Source organism: Vigna unguiculata, chromosome 3 (assembly GCF_004118075.2).
Source record: "Vigna unguiculata cultivar IT97K-499-35 chromosome 3, ASM411807v1, whole genome shotgun sequence".
Taxonomy (NCBI): Eukaryota; Viridiplantae; Streptophyta; class Magnoliopsida; order Fabales; family Fabaceae; genus Vigna; species Vigna unguiculata.
In genome coordinates this window covers 2062950-2084370 of record NC_040281.1, presented here as the reverse complement: position 1 = coordinate 2084370, position 21421 = coordinate 2062950, and the positions used below count along the sequence as shown (strand labels likewise).

The 21421-nt window shown below is 32.7% G+C and overlaps 2 protein-coding genes and 1 pseudogene across 2 annotated transcripts; all 3 read left to right on the top strand.

Moving 5' to 3' along the window:
- Nucleotides 1-311: 311 nt before the first annotated feature.
- On the top strand, nucleotides 312-2893 carry LOC114176763 (inositol oxygenase 2-like). Its single transcript, XM_028061911.1, has 11 exons — nucleotides 312-563; nucleotides 647-785; nucleotides 909-990; nucleotides 1098-1302; nucleotides 1544-1603; nucleotides 1746-1798; nucleotides 1885-2007; nucleotides 2100-2169; nucleotides 2253-2331; nucleotides 2426-2507; nucleotides 2600-2893. The coding sequence occupies exons 1-11, from the start codon at nucleotides 530-532 to the stop codon at nucleotides 2624-2626; spliced, it is 954 nt and encodes a 317-aa protein (XP_027917712.1). The 5' UTR covers nucleotides 312-529; the 3' UTR covers nucleotides 2627-2893.
- Nucleotides 2894-5852: 2959 nt separating this feature from the next.
- Nucleotides 5853-7996, top strand: LOC114179623 (annotated as a pseudogene).
- Nucleotides 7997-11306: 3310 nt separating this feature from the next.
- LOC114177162 lies at nucleotides 11307-21314 on the top strand. The gene is made up of 22 exons (XM_028062417.1): nucleotides 11307-12392; nucleotides 13622-13737; nucleotides 13871-14079; nucleotides 14526-14645; nucleotides 14868-14996; nucleotides 15088-15213; nucleotides 15400-15452; nucleotides 15536-15635; nucleotides 15728-15845; nucleotides 15962-16171; nucleotides 16277-16607; nucleotides 17185-17278; nucleotides 17504-17612; nucleotides 17781-18052; nucleotides 18159-18286; nucleotides 18478-18712; nucleotides 19335-19523; nucleotides 19610-19899; nucleotides 19984-20164; nucleotides 20236-20478; nucleotides 20686-20771; nucleotides 20899-21314. The coding sequence occupies exons 1-22, from the start codon at nucleotides 11563-11565 to the stop codon at nucleotides 21044-21046; spliced, it is 4317 nt and encodes a 1438-aa protein (XP_027918218.1). The 5' UTR covers nucleotides 11307-11562; the 3' UTR covers nucleotides 21047-21314.
- Nucleotides 21315-21421: the final 107 nt, after the last annotated feature.

Below are 21421 nucleotides of genomic sequence, written 5' to 3'. Positions count from 1 at the left end.
AAACGAGGGAATTGAAGAAAATTTAAATGTTTTATTAATAGATAATTTATTTATATGGAAAGAGTGAACGGTGTGTATGAGCTAAGATAGGTTTATATATATAATAAATGCGGCGAAACGGACAGATATTAATGTAAGGTGCTGAAACAAAATTGGGAGTTATAAGATTTCATCATGGTTGAGTAGATGCCTCGTCAGAAGTTTGCCAAAACCTTTGACCATAACCTAAAGATATGTTTCTCACGTAATGCTGACTCATGCTCATCTTCATCTTTTATTCACACATTCTAATAATAATCATATCAATATTTCTTATAACCCCTCCCCAACCAACAACTTCTCATTTCTACTTAATTGGAATTTTCTGTTCAGGACTCCCAGCTTCCAAATTCTCTGGTCAGGACATTCAAGGACTATATACTATATATATACCCTCTTCCCAAACATTGTTACCACATTCATTTTCTCTCTGCATTTTTCTGCTCATTGCCAGCTATTCTGGTATTTTTTGTTTTCCGTGCGGGAGAGAATGACCATCCTCATTGAGCAACCCGTTCTACTTGGTATGGTTGTTTTTTCTTTTCTTTTTATTTTGGTTTCTGATTTTACATTACGTAACTAAGCTCGCATATTGCATGCATTGCAGAGTCGCATGTTGAAGGGAAAAATGTTCAGGTTGTAGAAACCAATGAGCTTGTTTTGGACGGTGGATTTCAAGTGCCAAACAATGAGTCGAAAGATGCATTTAATGCCCCGGAAATCAATTCATTTGGCCAATCCTTCAGGTTTTAATTTCATTCCATTCCATTCCATATTTTCTGATCTTGGTTTTTCTCAATTTCAAGTCTTAATTATATGCTTTTTTGTTTTGAATGAAACTGACTCGGGGGTTTTGAAATATCTGGCAGGGATTATGAGGCCGAAAGCGAGAGACAAAAGGGTGTGGAGGAATTTTATAGGTTGCAACACATAAACCAGACACACGACTTTGTAAGCAAAGCGTTTTGTTCAATTGTTTCCACCAATTTCGTGTCTGTTGGAGATTTCTGGAGAAGAAAACGCAATGCTGATGAAAATTCATTTTACTAATAATGCAGGTGAAGAGAATGAGGGAGGAATATGGGAAATTGGACAAAGCTGAAATGGGTATATGGGAATGTTGTGAATTGCTGAATGAGGTGGTGGACGATAGCGACCCTGATTTGGACGAACCTCAAATTCAGCATTTGCTTCAGTCTGCTGAGGCAATCAGAAAAGACTATCCTGATGAAGATTGGCTGCATTTGACTGCTCTCATCCATGGTAAATATACCCTTTGAATTTGGTTATATATTTCTGGTATTAAAAGTTAAAAATGTTGCGTGAACAGTGTTTCTAGTATTTATCTTTTGTTTTCTTGTACGCAAGGTGTTTGCTAAGAGTTCAACGTATAATTTAGAGAGATATTTATGCGTATCCTTGTTTGACCCTTATGATTTGAATATTTGGATCTCAATCTTTGTTTCCACCAATAGAGATTAACGTGATGTTGTTGACTTTTCAGATCTCGGAAAGATTCTTGTCCTTCCCAGCTTTGGGGAGCTTCCTCAATGGGCTGTTGTAGGTAAGAAACCTTCCTCTGTCATTCAATCATTGTTATCATCTGCATAATAATTAGCTTTGTTTTTATGTTCTTCACTCCAAATTTCTTTTCAAGTGTGAATAAACATTTTAGTTGAATTGAATGGTTAATTGGATGTTTGCAGGAGATACATTTCCTGTGGGCTGTGCCTTTGACGAGTCAAATATTCATCATAAGGTAATCAATTTCTCTGAGAAATATGTCAGGGAAAGTACTTTCTGTTCTAAATAAAATTAACAAGCCTAATATCATTCCTGACACAGTATTTCAAGGACAACCCTGATTACAATTCTCCTGCTTATAACACTAAAAATGGGATCTACACTGAAGGATGTGGACTAGACAACGTGGCCATGTCATGGGGACATGATGATTACATGTATATGGTGGGTCTCTGCAAAGTTTATGTAAACATGTTTTTAGCATATAGTGCTTCTTTTGAGGTCTAATAATGTGAACAATCATTGGTTTTGTGAAGGTTGCTAAAGAAAATGGCAGCACTTTGCCATCTGCAGGATTGTTCATTATCAGATATCACTCTTTCTATCGTAAGTGTTTTTTTCTTTTTGTCTGTGAACTTTGTTTTTGTGTAAACCAGCATATATATAATATGTGTAACATAATTGTGTAGCCTTACACAAGGAAGGTGCATATACTCACTTGATGAATGAAGAAGACTTCGAGAACTTGAAATGGCTCAAAATATTTAAGTATGTTTCTGTTTTCTGTTCTGTGAATTTGGTCATCTGTGCACATTTTTTACTGTTTCTCACATATATAATCTTTTGATATATTTTTGTGTAGCAAGTATGATCTTTACAGCAAGAGCAAAGTTCTTGTTGATGTAGAGAAAGTTAAGCCATACTACATATCACTCATTGAAAAGGTGAGAGTTAAATTCCAACTCTGCCTATTTTGTTTTGTATTTAATAAATTTTTTTCGATGTGTTTTCTTATTTTCTTTATTGTTACTTGCAGTATTTTCCCAAGAAGCTTAAATGGTGATTCATTTGAGGTCAAGGGAGTGAGGAGAATGACTTTAATTATTCTGACGAAGCGATTCAACGAATTATTTGGATTTTTTTTCTCTTTTATTCACAAGCGTGTTAGAATTATATTGAAAATCCATTCTATCATTCACTTGCAATTTGGTATCTTCTATCAATAAAATTATTCATATGTATAATGTAAAATATGATTCACATCTTTCTTCGTCGTTGTGCGATAAAGGTGGAGATTCATTGAGTGCTTAAATATTTCATGTTTAACATACTTCAACTTTTCGCGTCCTCCTCCTTTTCTTGACTTGTGATGTTTTATAAGTCAACATAATTTATTTTCTATCATAAGAAAAAAGATAAGTAAGAATATTCTATTAATAAAAAAAAGGATAAGTCTAAAATGACATTAATATTAGGAATGTTTTTGTTATGAAAAAAAATATCATAATTTATTGTAATCAAACCTCCTTCCTTATAAGTCAAGAAAGACGATAATGATTCTAATTAATTATCTCTATTTTTCATTTAAAATCATTTCATGAAGAAAATAATAAATAAAAACAAATATAATTAATATGCTAAAAATGTTAAATATTCAATATAAAACAGTCCTAAAATAAAAGTAAACAAAGTTAAAGGACTAATGCATATTAAGGAAAATTTTAGAATTACTCGTATAGTAGATAGGAAACTTTTATTTATTTATTTATTTATTTGAATTTGAAGTCGGAAAAAATGTATTTAAGTTTGGTTTACGGTTTAAAATATAACATTCCCACAAAATTTGGAAGGACACTAAATTCATCTTCCATGTTAACAAATGTTAAAGAAATAAGATGAATTTAAAATATTTGGTTGAAAAAACCAATAAAAAAAATAAAATATGAAGTTTATTTTTCTAATTACTGTCACTAAACTTTTAAAATAATTTTTGTTCTCTATTTAATTATAAACGTGTTAAATAAAAGTTTGGGATAAAAAAAAAATTAGAATCCTTTTGCATATAATATACACAGGACTTCCTAACTTATTCATGTTTGTTGCATCAACACAAGATCTCAATTTTTTCATGTTTGTAATGGGAACGTGATATGATAATATTATTTTTCACTTATCTATCATTATAATGTATTCCTTATATTAAAGAAAGAGTAAATGAAGTTTAGTTTTAAAAAATTATATTAAACATAGGAAAAATATTATAAAATGGAAAATTATTTGTTGACAAACTTTTGACAATATATATGTAGTATCATTTCAATGGATGAAAAAAAAAAAGATTTGATAGACTTAAATAGAAAATAAAAATGTTTGGTGTATGTTGAAAAACTAACTTCGTCACAAAAAAAGTTTGTCAAAATGTTATAATCCTTATAAAAATAAAGAAAATTATTTTTAACAAAATTTTGTTGATAAAATTTTGACAATATACATATAAGAGCACCTCAATGAACGAAAGTAATTATTAATGTGACTTGAAAAGAAAAAAAAGTTAAATGTGGATTGAAAAATAAACTTTAAAAAATAAAAAAGTGTTGATTAAAATATCATAATCCATGATTTATATTGGTGAATTAACACTTGGGCATGAGACAAAATCATCACAAATATGATTTATGGAAATTATATTATTTTCGAAAAACTGTCCAATTATACAAAAGAGGACGAAAAAGGAATGTTTTAAACTCAAATTAAAGCTATATAGGGATAATTTGGCTGGTGATTTTTTTATGGATAAAATATATTTTTATCCAAATTGCAATGTAAGGAAGTAACAATTTTTTTAGGGTTGTTTAATGGTTTGGGTTAGGAAATGATCCTATCCAACCCAATCCAACCTTATAAGGTTGAATTTTATTTGTGATTGGATTAAACTTGACTTAATCCAAATAATATCTTACTTAAATGATTAATTTAGTACAAGTGATCTGTGACTCACTCTAAAATTCAATTTATGGTAATGTTATGGATAAATTATGTCATATATATGTTTTTATATACTTTGAATTAGTTTGAATAATTTATTATGACTTAATTTATTGACTTACTTTAAGTGTTATTGTGTTATTTTTTCTAAAACGGTTGATATCTAAAATTATATATTTTTTAACAAAAACTTAAATTTTGGCTCAATTAATCCAATCGAATCTCATTTAACCTAAAAGTAAATAAACTCAACTCAACCCAATCCAATATTTTTAATGGTTTGTGTAATGAGTTTCCTAATATTCAATCTAACATCTTTAACTCTAAAATTCATTTGTAATTAAGCATAACTAATTATGTAATATTTATGTACTCCGCGTTTATAGTTTATCTACAAAATTTTATCTTTTTAATTATGTATGGATTGAACCTTCTAAGTATTTCTTTTATATGTAAATAAATATATTCTTGTTGCTAATAAAAATATAAGTTAACCTAATTAAGTTTAATAGGATAGGATAAATTTTCTCTCCCTCCTTTTACATAATACTTATACAATAATTTAAATTATAAAAGTAATTAAAATATAAAAATAATTTATCGTTATTTAAATATAATTCCAAGGAAAAATGTTTGCATTATAATATTATTTATTTTTTTTTGAATTTTGTGTAATTTATTTATTATATATTTAAAAGGAGTAACTATATATGTAAATAAATAAAATTTTCTACAACTTTGTTAGTATTTATATATATATATATATATATATCATAATTTTTAATTTAACATATATTATTTATATTGTATCTATAATTACTGTGACGTATAAATTTAAATTATATTATTTATTAAATTATAAATTAAATAATACAATTTTTAAGATCTTAATCATACCTTTAGGTTTTTATATAGATTTTTATAATATGAAAATAATTATATAAATAATATATGAATCTTTATAATTTAGTTAAGTTTATTTTTATTAATTTTAATATTTTGTGTTTCTCAAACACTAAATATAATTACAAATATGTTATGACGAAAATATCCTATTTTGTTATTTATCATACAACGAATCAAATCCTTAAAGCAGGGACAGGGGTATTCCGGTAACTCCGTTGCTTCATAAAGAATGACATTAATTGGCCAAAACAAATAACAATTTTTTATCTGTATTTGGAGCTTCCAATTCATTTTGACCTTATGATCACATTAATATTTCCGATACATGAAAACATATAAATACCCTACCTTTTTTTTTGTTTTGAAATAATATTATTTTCCCATCCATTTCTCTCTTCTTCTCAGTCAAGATCAAATGGCCATCCTCAATGACCAACCTGCACACGGTAATTAGCATCAATGTTTTTTGCTCATAGCTTTCGTTTTTGCACAAATTAATTTCTTATCGCTAACCTAATTAATATTTCTTATCCTCACATTGCATGCACTGGGTCACAACTTCAAGGGAATAACGTGTCAAAGAATGAGGCGAAAGATGGATTTATGGCTCCACCTATCAATTCATATGGCCACTCCTTCAGGTTTAATTTCATATGTTCATCTTCTAAATTAACTGCAGGTGTTTTGTTTTGTTTCCAATTTGAAGTATTAATCATATCTTTACATTTATTCTAGTCTTTCTCTTTTGAATGAAACAGAGATTATGACGTTGAAAGCGAAAGGAAGAAGAGCGTGGAGGAGTTTTATAGGTTGCAACACATAAACCCGACATACGACTTTGTAAGCAGAGGAATATGTTGAATTATTTTCACCAATAAAACTTTTCGATTCAAACGAAGGAATTAATGAAAATGGTGATTAAAATGATGATTATTGATATTTGGATCTAGGCCAAGAAAATGAGGGAAATATATGACACTGGACAAAGCTGAAATGGGTATATGGGAATGTTGTGAGATGCTGAATGAAGTGGTGGATGACAGCGATCCTGATTTGGACGAACCTCAAATTCAGCATTTGTTGCAATCTGCTGAGGCCATCAGAAAAGACTATCCCGATCAAGATTGGTTGCATTTGACCGCTCTCATTCATGGTACATAAACCCTATATCAATCAATTTCGATGCTATACCCTATCAATGATCTTGTTGCCATGTTTCAGATCTTGGAAAGATCCTTCTTCTTCCTCGTTTTGGTTCACTTCCTCAATGGGCCGTTGTTGGTAACAACCTTCTTCTTCTTGATTCCACTTTGTTTTGAAATTTGAATAATTGGGAATTTTGATTGAACAAGTTAATTACTGGAATATTTGCAGGAGATACGTTCCCCTTAGGCTGCGCCTTTGACGAATCAAATATTCATCATAAGGTAAACCGATTTCGTGTTATCAATTACGAAGCATTTTATTCTTAAATAGATATTGATAAACCCTAATTGCATTCTTGATGAATGCAGTATTTCAAGAACAACCCAGATTGCCAATGCCCTGCATATAGAACTAAGAATGGGATCTACACCGAAGGATGTGGGCTACACAACGTAATGATGTCATGGGGACACGATGAATATATGTATTTGGTAAGCTATACATAAACTTCACCACACATGTATATATATATATATATATATATATATATATATATATATATATATATATATGTAAAATTATATAATAACAATGCATGGTGGTGCATTGCAATGTACAGGTTGCTAAGAAAAATGGCAGCACTTTGCCATCTCCAGCATTGTTCATAATCAGATTTCACTCTTTCTATCGTAAGCAGTTTCGACACAGACCATATATATGTTGCTTTATCTCTGGCCAACAAACGTAAATGAGAACAACTTATAATTAATTTTGTAGCTCTGCACAGGGAAGGTGGATATACTCACTTGATGAATGAAGAAGATGTTGAGAATTTGAAATGGCTCAAAGTATTCAAGTACGTATCTATAGTTTTGAGTTGTTTGCATTGATCTATTTCACTGTCATATAATGTATATAATTTTGTACATTATTCATCATGCAGCAAATATGATCTGTATAGCAAGAGCAAAGTTCTAGTCGACGTGGAGAAAGTTAAGCCATACTATTTGTCACTGATCGAGAAAGTGGGAACTTTTATTTTATTCTGTCGATGTTGTTGTTTATATATTTGGGGTTCTTATTTTCTTTTAATTTGGCCACTTGCATTGCAGTATTTCCCTGCCAAACTTCGATGGTGATGGTGAACCATGTGAGATCAACGGCGATTCACTAAATGATGTTGAATGCGTCTTCGAATAATCAATCATAAATTTCATCATCCCTACCACTTAAAAGGATTATCGAATTCTGATATTTCATTTAATTAGAAAAAATCCTTTTACAATGCGATTGAGCGGTTAGTATTACTGTTGTCATAAATTTAAAGATATGAAGGATGAACTTTCTAATAGAATAGAGATTCAAAAATTGTTCTATCTATATATGTTGAAAACTTGTAATTGATGTACAGTGCTATAGATCTGTATATAGGATTTTCAATTATCACTATTTTTTATTTTTTTGAGCTTTTCTTTTCCAGTCTCCATCTCATTTTAAGCACAAAGTGAACTGTTCTCTTTCACTTAGGAGTGTGTGACTAATAAGTGAGTTATCCACGCCCCCAAATTGTCATTTTTAAAAAACCCTAAACAATCTTGTACGTGCGTTTATCCAAGACTAATTGAAAGATTGAACTATTAATAACTCAAAAAAAGAGAATCATTAATTTTATGATCCATTATTTCGTATTTTCCAATTGTTGAAATACGTCATTAGTCAAGACAACCTATTCACTAAATTTATTAAACTTAGTTTTAACAAAAATTTAAATCCTTTACATTATGTAGCTTTTTTCATAAAACTGACTCCAATAATATATAGTAAGATAATTCAAATATTTTGATTATATATATATATATATATATATATATGTATATGTGTGTGATTCATTTTGATATTAGGATGACAATGATTGATGTGTGAGGCCCGCAATAAAAAATCTAAATGAATTGAGTATTTTAATTTGTTGATTGGTCTGCTTAGGTTTGTCCTTCTTAATTCACAACACGTATAATGATGGATCAATCCGTATTGGTCCGCATAGTCCTGTTGACTTTTTAAATCTCTCTAAATTGGTGGCACGAATATAGTACATTGTGTGTTTTTTATAAGCAGTTATCTATTATAATTTTTTTTCTAGTCCATCCAAAAGTAATCTTATTGTTCGCATTTTTTTTGTTCTAATTGATCAAAATCATTTTTATTTTCAACATAATTGTACTTAAAAATTATGAATTATAAAATTTGAATATTAATTATTTAAAAAAAATAGAATTATAGAATCTTTTATTTTTTATAATTTAATTAAATAATAATAAGGTTATTAAAATTAGTGAAAAAAATACAAAATAAATAATTTTACATTTGGGTCGCAGGCCGGCGCGTAAACCCATGGACCAAACGTTTTGTGAAGCGTGTCAGATAAATTAGTTCATATTTCTTATGTAGAATGGGTCAAAATAGGATAGTGATTGTTATTCCTATTTGATATGTTTTGGAAACAAATAATAAAAATATATGTAATTTGCAAATTAATTGATATTATTAAATCAAAATATATTTTTAAATAGCATTTATAAAATATATAGCAATAAAATTTCTTTAATTTCCTAATTTATAATAAAATCAACAACAATAAAAACCACTTCAAACTACAAAATTACTAATGCTTAAGTTTTGTTATGAATGTTTGTTGAGGTGTTATTAAACTATTCAATAATTAAGTTAACGAAACTTAATACACAAGAAAACACTTTTACAAAAAAAATTGCTTAGGAAATCAGTGTACATTATTAAATGCTTTTAGTTACTTAAATGTAAACTTTAAATATTGTAAATAAATATATTTATTTTTCTTTAACCCATGTTAGATATAAATTTGTTAAAGAGAAGTTTATGAATAAAAGGGCTTTAAAGATCACTTGTAAAAAACATGTAGATATGTTTTTTTTTTATAATAACATAAAATAATAAAATTATTATTACAAATGTAAATATATTATTCTTACGATAAATAGTAATTTTTATTATTTCGTAGGTAATTTTTTTATTATAAGTATATTTCAGTTTAAAAAAGTAATTAAATTATAAAAATGACCAAATAAGAAAAAAAATCACTTAAAAAGATATAAGTTAACTATTTTGATTTAAGAAACCGTTGTTTATTAAAAAGTAAAATTGAAAAACAATATGAAAACAAAAAGGGTGATAGAAGAAGAATTTTCAGTGCCCAATCCATGTGTGTGAAAGAAGACGTGAAACAATTTATGATGCCTTTCTTGGTTTTATTTGCCTTCCTTCAAGCAAATTATCTATCATAGTTTTCCCAATAATAGTATTATACTAATGTCAACATTTTTAAGTAAAATAATATTTTACTTATATACATATTGATCATGTCCAGAAGAGAAATTAATTTTTAAAATTGTAATTATTAAATATTGTTTTTATTGAGACATTGATGTATTTAATTTCACTTAATAGTTTTACCTTAAAGTGTTATAAGAAAGAAGTAGTAATAAATGTACCTTTGCGCCTTAGGTTCATAAACTCTTGTTTCTTTTGAATGAGATGAGTTTAATATTTATATGGATTAAAATGATTTATTTAAGAAATTAATTACATTTTAATTCCATTATAAATTTAAGTAATCATATTTTATAATTATTTTTAATTCATATTTTATTTTATTATATCAATTTTCCTTTTCAACAATTTGGTTTAAATTATTTTCATCAATCAAAGCACATATTTAACAAATCACTCAAATCTAAATTTAAATGAATTTTAATCAATTACATTTTAATTTAAAATAATTTAATCAAATAAATATAGTATTTTATTTTATTTAAACTAATTTATCAATCACATTATTTAAAATTAAGTTCATGAATTAAAACTTGTTTATTTTAAATAACAAGTCACATTTTATTTTAATATAACTTAATTTAATACGTTTCATTTCAAATTAACTAAAAGGTAAAATTATAAACTTTACAATTTTATCAATTAATTTTATTTATTTATTACACCAATCAAATTACTAATAAATTTTTATAAACTTTTACTTCAATTCTTTTCGCTTTCAACTTTTTTTTCCTTAATCTAATATAAACACTCCACTTTTCACTTTTATTTTTTCTCTCAAATTCATTCTTTTATATTTTTTCAAATACACCCTCAAAGTTCAAACAAATTCTAAATTCCTTTTTAATTAAAGTAATAAAATTATAATTATAATCATTAAAGTAATCTTTGAAATCATACGTTCTATATTATTATAGATAAAAAATATATATTAAAGCACTGTTATAGTTATCTTTGAAAAACATATTGATAAATAATCTTTTATATAAAAAAAATTAACGCCTAATATTTGGTGTAACTCCCTCTAACTATCACGTGTTATTACCAATTATGATAAGATAAGAATTTGATGTCTAAGAAACTTCTTTTCTGCAATGAAGTTTTGCGAAGTCAACCCTTGAATTGTGGAAGAAATCAAGAAGTGTTATGGGCTGGGCTGGGCTGGTGGTTTGACTGAGAGTGTGAGCCCAATTCGTTGGTAAGAAGAGTAGAGTGAAGTGAAAAGAGAAGAGAAAAGAAGAGAAAAGAAAAGAACAGAAGAAGAAGCGCACGTGCCGTACGTGCGTGTTGTTGCCCCCAGCGTATGTAGTTAGCAGCCACCTGTTGAGTTCAGACGCTGGCTCTTCGTCCCTTTCCGCATTACTCACTTCTCTTTTCCTACACTAACTTAACTTCCTCTGCTACATTTCCTTTATACCTTCTTTTTGTTCCTCATTATAATAATAATATTATAATATTTTTTCTCACAGTTTTCTTCTTCACCGTTCTTCATTCCAATTCACCATTTCACCAAAACCCGAAACCCTATTCAATTATTCCCTTTGGAATCGATTTCAACACCTTATACCTCTCAGTGATGAGTTTGCCTCCTTTTTAATGGCTTACACTCTTCACAAACCTTTTTCACACCTAACCATCTTTTCAATACTCTTATACTTCACTTTATCTTTCGCTTCTCAGAACTCGCACCATGGATTCTCGATCCTCGATTCTGATTTCGACGCGCTATTCGGCGACTACACGCCTCCGGCGCCGCCGCCGCCGCCGCCGCTGCCTCATCCGCCCTCGCTCAGGTGCCAGGAGGGTCTCAACGGGACGGGCTCGCTCGCCACCACCTGCGATCTCAATTCGAGTCTGGTTTTCGATGGCGACGTGTACATAGAAGGGAACGGGAGTTTGAACATACTTCCCGGCGTGAATTTGAGTTGCCCCGTGTTGGGGTGCGCGATTTTGATTAACGTGAGTGGCGAATTTAGTTTGCAGAGTGGTGCTGTTATGGTTGCAGGGACGGTGATGGTGGTTTCGCGGAACGCGAGTTTGTTCAGCGGTTCGTTGATAAACGTGACTGGACTGGCCGGGGCGCCTCCGGCGCAGACGAGCGGGACGCCGTCGGGGACGCAGGGGGCGGGAGGAGGGCACGGCGGGAGGGGAGCCACGTGTGTTTCGGATAATACGAAGCTTCCGGATGATGTTTGGGGTGGGGATGCGTACTCGTGGTCGACGCTGGATAAGCCGTGGAGTTATGGGAGTAAGGGTGGGACGACTAGTAAGGAGGAGAAGTATGGAGGGGAAGGAGGGGGGAGAATTAAGCTTGAGGCTGTTGATTCCATTGATGTGTCTGGGGATCTCTTGGCAAATGGAGGAGATGGTGGGATCAAAGGTGGAGGAGGTTCCGGTGGCAGCATTTTTATTAAAGCTCATAGAATGTAATGTCTCGTGTCTGCCTTTCAATCTTGATTTTGCATTTTTAATTGGGTTTTATGATAACATCTCTGAAACGATGGTCTTTAAGGAGCCGAATGACATTGTGATTTATATAGCCTACATTATCTAGTGGGATATGGTTTTGTTGTTGATGTTGTTGTTGTCGAAGTATTGTGCTTGGTAGTCAATATAGCCGTAAGTTATTAGGAATGATTGTTAGAGAGAAGGTTGAGGTTGCATGAAATTTAGAAGAATGGTAAGAATTTCAGTTTAGGAGGTTTGAGCATGCGTGAAGAAGATTCGTAAAATCTATCAATTTTGGGATCAAATACTGGGTATCATAATCGCTAAAGACATAGGAAGTTAGGAAAAACTATCATGAAGGATTTAGAGGTTAACGATTTAGTTATAGACATCATATGTGATAGAATGTTATGGTGTTGTTTGATCAGTGTATCTGATCTCAGCAAATGGTTTGGTTGTTGTTGTTGGTAGTCAGTGTCATTGTGACAACCAGTACGTGATCTCATTCTCGGAGTATGCTGTTGTAACCCTTATTTGTTTTTGCCGAAATACATGTAAATGAGATTGATGGAGTCTCTTTATTTTTTAATGTTTTTTATTTCTTGTTTTTTGTGCGGAATGCTAAAGAATGTCTTCAGAGTGGTGCAATTATAGTGGAGGTTGCATGAATGGTAGAAAAAATGGTAAAATTTCAGCTATTGGTTTGCACCCATGTGAAGATTTGTAGGATCCCCAAATTATGGGAATATTTTAATGCAGGTAGTGTAATCATAGAAGCAGAGGAGTCTAAGAAAAACATATAAAAGTATTAAAAAGTATCTAGGGACAATTATTTGTCTATACTCTCCAGGCGTGATTTATGATACAATGTTATGTTGTTGATTGATTTGTGTGGCACACACGTCTCACCTAATGGGAAAAGCCTTCTTGTTGTTGTTACCAATTGGTGTCCCTGTCGTTAGTACATGATCTCAGTATGCTGTGTTAGCTGTTGCATAGTTTTGCTGAAATATGTATTTATTGTTGTGGTGTGGAATGTTAAAGAATGTTTTCAAAGTGATTGCATGCAATTGAGTAGTTTTCGATATGCAAAAACTAACCAAACGTTTCACCCCTTTCATGAGCTTCAATTATTTTCTGTGCAATTTCAGGTTGCTTGATCTAAATAAAATAGTTTGTAACTATTCATGTCTTCTACCTAGTGCAGGACTGGAACTGGCACAATCAGTGCCACTGGAGGTGGTGGGTTTGCTGGGGGTGGAGGAGGACGAGTTTCAATTAATGTCTTCAGCAGACATGACAATACAAATTTCTTCATTCATGGTGTGCTATGATGATTACTGTTTTAGAAAGCAATACTCTTGTCCTAGTTCAATTTAGAAAAAACCCTCAATATTGTTTTGATTTAAGATAAATAAGTACATACATATGAAGCTTGTTCTGTATTCTTTTGCAGGAGGTATTAGTCTTGGGTGTTCCGACAACGCAGGTGCTGCTGGGACATATTATGATGCTGTTCCTCGGAGTCTTACCATTTGCAATTATAACTTTTCTACTCAAACTGATACTCTTCTGTTAGAGTTTCCTAAAGTACCTCTTTGGACAAATGTTTATGTCCAGAATCAGGCAAAAGCATTATTTCCTTTATATTGGAGTCGTGTTCAGGTGATTCAAATACCGATCTCATTGCCAAATGGAATAACTTACTCATATTAGGAAAAAGAATAAGAAAAGTTTCAGTGAGAAGAGTGACATAAATAAGATGAGAAAACTCTTTATAAACATATTCAGAAGAATATCTGGCCAATAATTAGTTACTGTTGGTAATTTATATATAGTTTAAGTTACTTGATTTTGGATGACTACGTATTGCCTTTTATTCTTGACCAATGTTTTTATGACTTCTCTGTTGGGTATATTTGAAATAATTACCGGAACTGATAGACAACAGACAAAGCAAATTTCAGATGTTTAGTTAATATTAGAACTTTATAAGGAAGTTAGATTGCTTCATTTGAGGAGCTGTTATTGGGTTTTTCTATGCCATCTTTTGCATAATAACATTTGAGAATTTGAAGGATATCCAAAATACCATTTTTATTTACTTGCAGGTTGGTGGACTTATTCGTTTGACTTTTGGTGCTGTTTTAAGCTTTGGGCTTGCTCATTATGGTTCCTCGGAGTTTGAGTTAATGGCAGAAGAGCTTCTGATGAGTGACTCTGTAGTCAAGGCAAGTAGAACTATAAGGCCTCTTTCTAAGAACTTCCGATATCGAGTTTACTATTCATTTCCCTGTTTTCCATTTTTTTTTTCTTTCAAAAATCATATCTTACAAACTAAATCTAAAAGTTATTAGTTTAGTATTTATATGTATGGGATAGTTTATTTTTAGAGACTAATGATGTCTTCACATTCATGATCTTTTTACCTTTCTTTTTGTTTTTTAAATTAGATATATGGAGCTCTTCGTATGTCTGTCAAGATTCATCTGATGTTGAATTCCAAGATGTATATAGATGCCAATGGTGATCCAATTGTTGCAACATCCTTGCTTGAAGCTAGCAACTTAGTAGTTCTCAAGGTTGTCGTCCTATTCTATTTTGTCTCGTTTCCAGCTCAACTTTAATTTCCATTGCTTATTCTGAGTTGCAAAATCATGTGGCGTTTATCAGGAGTCATCTGTTATTCATTCTAATGCAAATTTGGGAGTTCATGGGCAAGGATATTTGAACTTGTCTGGAGCTGGAAACATGATTGAAGCGCAACATCTGGTTTTGTCATTGTTTTATAGTATAAATGTAAGTTAAGGTCTTTCGTTCTCATAGTATATTTGAACTTGTCTGGAGCTGGAAACTTGTATTGTTCCCTGTATATTTGTGAGTTGGGATTGTGAAATTTATAAAATTAATTTACTGACCCTCAATTGTGGAGCTGTATTATTATATCTGTGCTAATTCATTAACCATCATCTTTGAAACGAAAAGGTTGGACCTGGATCTGCTTTAAGAGGACCTTTAGAGGCTTCTGGTGATAATATGTAAGTTTATTCAGCACAACATAAGAAAGTTTCGGCATAAATTTCTGTATTAAATATTTTATTTTGTCACTGTTAAATGGCAGGGCTCCACAACTCTACTGTGAAGTTGAAAATTGTCCTGTGGAATTGCTGCATCCACCTGAAGATTGTAATGTGAATTCCTCACTGGCTTTCACACTTCAGGTTTTTCTTTAGTCCCCATAAAAACTGAAATCCTTATATTGGTCAGATCTCTTTGTAATATGGATAATAGTTGTTATGGGTTTCTACTGCAGATATGTCGGGTTGAAGATGTTTTTGTTGAAGGGATCATAACAGGTTCCGTTGTGCACTTTCACTGGGTTAGAAATGTAGATGTTTCTTATTCAGGAAAAATCAGTGTGTCTGGGCTAGGTACTGTCATTTCCTCTAAATACTTTGCTCCCTACTGAATTTCATACATCACTTGATAGCTTGCATTATGTTATGATGTCTTATTAAATTTTTATTGTTATTTCAACCATTTACAGGCTGTACTGGTGGATTAGGTAGGGGAAGGTATATTGGAAATGGAATTGGTGGTGGAGGTGGACATGGAGGATACGGTGGGGATGGATATTACAATGGAAATTTCATTGAAGGTGGCTCCACATATGGGGATGTTGATTTGCCATGTGAACTTGGCAGTGGCAGTGGAAATAATAGCTTAGCTGGGGCAACTGCGGGTGGTGGCATCATTGGTAAGATTGAATTAAAATTTAGTTATAACAGAAGAAATATTGTTGCTCAGCGTTTTTAGGTGAAGGAAAGGGTGATTTTGTCTAATTATTTATTTTCTTTGACAGTGATGGGTTCTCTGGAGCACTTATTGTCAAGTTTGACTTTGAATGGTGCTCTTAGAGCTGATGGAGAGAGCTTTGGAGATGACACAAGAGGGAAGGATGGGGGGACTACTTCAAGCATTGGTCCTGGTGGTGGTTCTGGTGGAACTGTTCTTTTGTTTGTTCAGACTTTGGTACTTGGTGAGTCTTCTATAGTCTCAGCTGCTGGTGGACAAGGTGGTCCTAGCGGTGGTGGGGGTGGAGGTGGTGGAAGAGTTCACTTTCATTGGTCTAATATTCCAGCTGGAGATGAATACGTTCCTTTAGCAAGTGGAAAGGGAAGCATTATTACTGGGTTGGTATTATAGCAAAGTATACTCAAATATACTGCTTTTTGTTTTAAGCGGCTGTGACTGAAGATTTGTTTGTTTGTCCTAGTTCATGGATTATTTGATTCTTAGAGTTAGAAGCTGGTTTATGATTATTGAATTGGTGTTGCAAATATCATTGCTGGGTGTAGTTTTTTTGGCTTATGTTGTTCGATAAATCCAACAGGCCTCTAACCAGAGTGATTTTCTAGTGTTACTCTATGTAGATAAATTAATGCATACTTGAATATGTTACCCGAAGGAGATACTGGGGTTTTTCTTTTTGGTAGGGGATGTGGCTGTAAATTTGAAATCAAAACATTACACGGTCGTCTGTTGTTGCTCCTTAAACTGAATTGCAAGGATTATGTGTTGTAATTTAGACTTTATGCTTTGACTCTCTCATAATTTACATAAATCGTCCAGCAGACCTGGACCATACCTTCCAACTTTTTTGGGTTTTGGATTGTTTTTAGCTAGTGTAAGTCATGGGCATGTGCATTCATGTGTACTTAAAGTTTCATCTTTCTGGACCCGTTTGGTTGAGTTTTTTTCTCATTACAGAGGAGGATTTGGTGGAGGTCAGGGCCTTCCTGGAAAAAATGGATCTATCAGTGGAACTGCTTGTCCCAGAGGGCTTTATGGTATCTTTTGTGAGGTACATGAACAACCATCCTTTGCAATTTTCAGTAATTATTTGTGTAGTTGGAATCGGATAAAGGATTAGCTGGCTCGATACATGAACTTTAGTTCTTTCTGATTGTTTTCTGTTACATAATTTTATCAATAAATCTGTGAATTCCTGTTTCATTGTTGAAATGAAATTTTGAAGATCAACTTCTCAGTTGCTTGTCTTGGTTACCTGCATTTAACTGTATTTCAGGAATGCCCTGTTGGTACATATAAAAATGTCACTGGATCTGACAGGGCTCTTTGTCACGATTGTCCACCTCATGAGCTTCCGTATCGTGCCATTTATATTCCTGTTCGAGGTATCTTTAATAATATGTTGTTTTCACCACACCTGAATGGAAGAATAAAGGCCAAGTTATTTAAGAGTGTGCTTTTACTTAGAAGGTTTTCTAATAATCTCATTTTATTATGATAAAATTTATTGCATAAACTTCAATTGATTTGATTTCCCATTTCCTTTCCCAAAGGTGGTGTGGCAGAGACTCCCTGTCCATACAAGTGCTTATCTGATAGATATCACATGCCAAACTGTTATACAGCTTTTGAAGAGTTGGTATACACTTTTGGTGGGCCGTGGATTTTTGGTCTTCTATTGTTAGGCCTTCTTATCCTGCTTGCTATAGTTCTCAGTTTTGCACGAATGAAGTATGTAGCTGGGGATGATTTACCAGCCGTTACACCTGCTCGAAATGACACTCGATTGAATCACTCTTTTCCTTTTCTGGAATCACTGAATGAGGTTCGTAACCAACTTCTTCCTTGTGAATCTCATGGACACTCTCTACCTTTGGAACTCGGTTCAATGTTACAACCAAGTTTAACCTTGTGTTTCTGTCTTCTTTCAGATAATGGAAACAAACAGAAGTGAGGAATCTCAGAGTCATGTGCACCGGTTGTATTTCCAGGGTCCAAATACATTCAGTGAACCGTGGCATCTACCTCATTGTCCTCCAGAGCAAGTAAAAGATATTGTGTATGCCTCTGTTTCATTAAAATATAGCTGATCCCTATTTAATGTAAATGTATTTAGTATTTTAGTTTTGAACACCCCCTGCAAGAGGCTTTAGTTCATGATATTGTTAGGACAAATGGAGATTTCTGGGTTCCTATCAGATATGCATTAAAGTTCAGCTTTTTAAATATTAAGTATATCACTTATTGCAGATATGAAGATGCCTTCAATAGATTTGTGGATGACATCAATAGTTTAGCTACTTATCACTGGTGGGAAGGGTCTATTTATAGTATCCTTTGCATCATTGCATATCCCCTTGCTTGGTCATGGCTTCAGAGGTGTCGTAGAAATAAATTACAGAAACTTCGAGAATTTGTTCGATCAGAATATGATCACGCATGCTTGCGTTCTTGCCGTTCTCGAGCACTCTATGAAGGGCTGAAGGTACTTCGTATTTAATTTTATGAATTTTGTTCCTTACCTTAATTGGGGCTCTGGTCCTGGCATACTAAGTTTATGTTGCAGCGCATTCATTGTTACCCTGCTGAACTTAATGTGCAATATGTTCATATAATTTAAAATATCTGTAAGCTAAACATGTTTCCTTTATAATACCTTAGTTGACCTGGTGATAGAACTGGATCAGTGTTTATAAACAGAAGCCATTTGTCCCTGGATCTGTATCAAAGAGATACGAGATCAGGGATGAGGGGAATATGGATATGCTATATTACAAAACTCTTGGAGCCTTCTAGGTGTTCAAATCTTCGAGAGACCAGAATTTTGTCTACCAAATTCCAGTCCAAAACCGAAGCACTCCTCACCATCATTTCCCTCCTACTAATTATACTGTTCAACTTATGGTTCCAATTAACTATGTCGATGCATGTTTTCGGGGGTATCTAAAACTTGTTTTTTTATTTTTTATGGACGTTCTTGCTTGTTGATTTTAACATGTTTGATTCTTCAGTTGTTTTTACCTTGTTCTCTCTCTGTCAAATGCAGGGATTTTTATTTATTAAAAATTAGAATCTGTCAATGGTTAGTTACTCTGTCATTTTTACAGGTAGCTGCAACATCTGATCTGATGCTGGCATATCTGGACTTCTTTCTTGGCGGGGATGAGAAAAGACCTGATCTGCCTCCTCGTCTTTATCAAAGATTTCCCATGTCTATCATTTTTGGAGGAGATGGAAGTTACACGAGTCCTTTCTCTCTTGTTAGTGATAATATTCTCACTAGCATCATGAGTCAGGTTTGCTCAACTTAGAACTTAGCCTTTTTTGTGAAATCCTGAGTGTTTATTTTGTTGGCTGATTATTATGTTTTTCTGCTCCCTAGGCTGTTCCACCAACTATATGGTATCGATTAGTTGCCGGTCTTAATGCCCAATTACGCTTGGTTCGCCGTGGACATCTAAAAATAACTTTTGGCCCTGTTATCAGCTGGCTTGATATATTTGCTAACCCTAAGTTGGCTACATATGGGGTACGTGTTGATCTTGCATGGTTTCAGCCTACAGCATCGGGATATTGCCAATTTGGAATCGTCGTATATGCTACCGAGAATGAAAGCATGTCCTCATCTTGCGAAGGTTATGATGATTCAAGAATAACTGAGAAGCAAACATGGTAATGCTATAACTTATTATTTATCTTGTTGATAATTTTATGAAACCTAAAATTACTTTCTAAGAAATGCTTTGTTATGTGCAGTTTACTTTCAAGTCCCAGAAACCCAGTGCATCACATGACAAGCAATGAACACCTGATGATGCCTAGAAGGATGTCTGGTGGCATATTGCATGCTAAAAGCCTAAGAACGCTTAAAGAGAAGAAAACTGTATACTATCCGTTTGCTTTTATTATTTATAATACAAAGCCCTTAGGTCATCAGGTATTAAAATATTTCCCTTGTCAACTGCATGTTATCCCCTCGGACGATTTCTAACTCTGGTTTTATTGCAGGATCTAGTTGGTCTCGTTATCTCTATACTTCTGCTGGGAGATTTTATCTTAGTATTGCTCACCTTACTTCAGATGTACTCACTTTCGCTGTTGAGCTTCTTCTTAGTTTTATTTGTCCTCCCTCTTGGTGTCCTATTTCCATTTCCATCTGGAATCAGTGCTTTGTTTAGTCAGGGACCTAAGCGATCAGCTGGGCTTGCTCGACTCTATGCTTTGTGGAATCTAATGTCCTTAGTCAACGTTGTAAGTTGTGCTAAACTGTACCTGTTTCTAACTAGTTTTTACGTGACACAGTAGTTCGCAGTGTTGAATTGTTTAGTTTACCTGGATTCTAAGAGTGTACTACATAGTTTTCGTTGTATTTCAATTTCATTTTTCAAAGTGGTGTCAAATAGGCTCTCAAGTATTTGTTTAGATCTTTGACAATAAATTGGGGTCTCTTTGAAACAGGTAGTTGCTTTCTTTTGTGGATTTATACATTATACAATTCATTCACATAACAAGCTTTCTACCTTTCAATCCTGGAGTTTTAGCATGTAAGTAGTTGTTAGTTTTTTCCATTAACAATAATTTTAGCAGATAAAGAAAATTGATGCCACAGATTTGTTTTCTGTCACTATTTGACAACCTTTTGCATATATGTGTTATGCTGGGCCATTTCAGGGATGAAAGTGAATGGTGGATTCTTCCTTCTGGTCTGGCCCTCTGTAAAATTATTCAAGCGCGCCTTGTTGATTGTCATGTGGCCAACCAGGAAATACAAGATCCCTCATTGTATAGTAGTGACACTAACGTATTCTGGAATTCTTGAAAGTTTTACTATTTTGCTTTCTTTTTGTATTTATTAAAGTGTAAAGCTTAAATGGGTGGGAGCAGTCACTAAGTGACACTGTAAATTTTATAAACGTTAGTAAAAGATTCAGTAAAATGTGTCCTATGGAATGGGTTGATTATAGTGTGTTTGATGATCAGTTAGTATAGTTATACAATTGAGAAGAATTCAAGGCTTCAGTCCTTCTGTAAGGGTTGGCGAGTCTGTCAAAATATGCATCTGACATATATCGACTGAAATTTCTTGATCTCTGTTATCTCATTTTAGTCGTCCATTCAACAACTGGCAGTTTATTAGGAGAAGAGGAGATGATGAGAAACAAGGAAACATAATCTCAGGATACAGCAAAAGGAA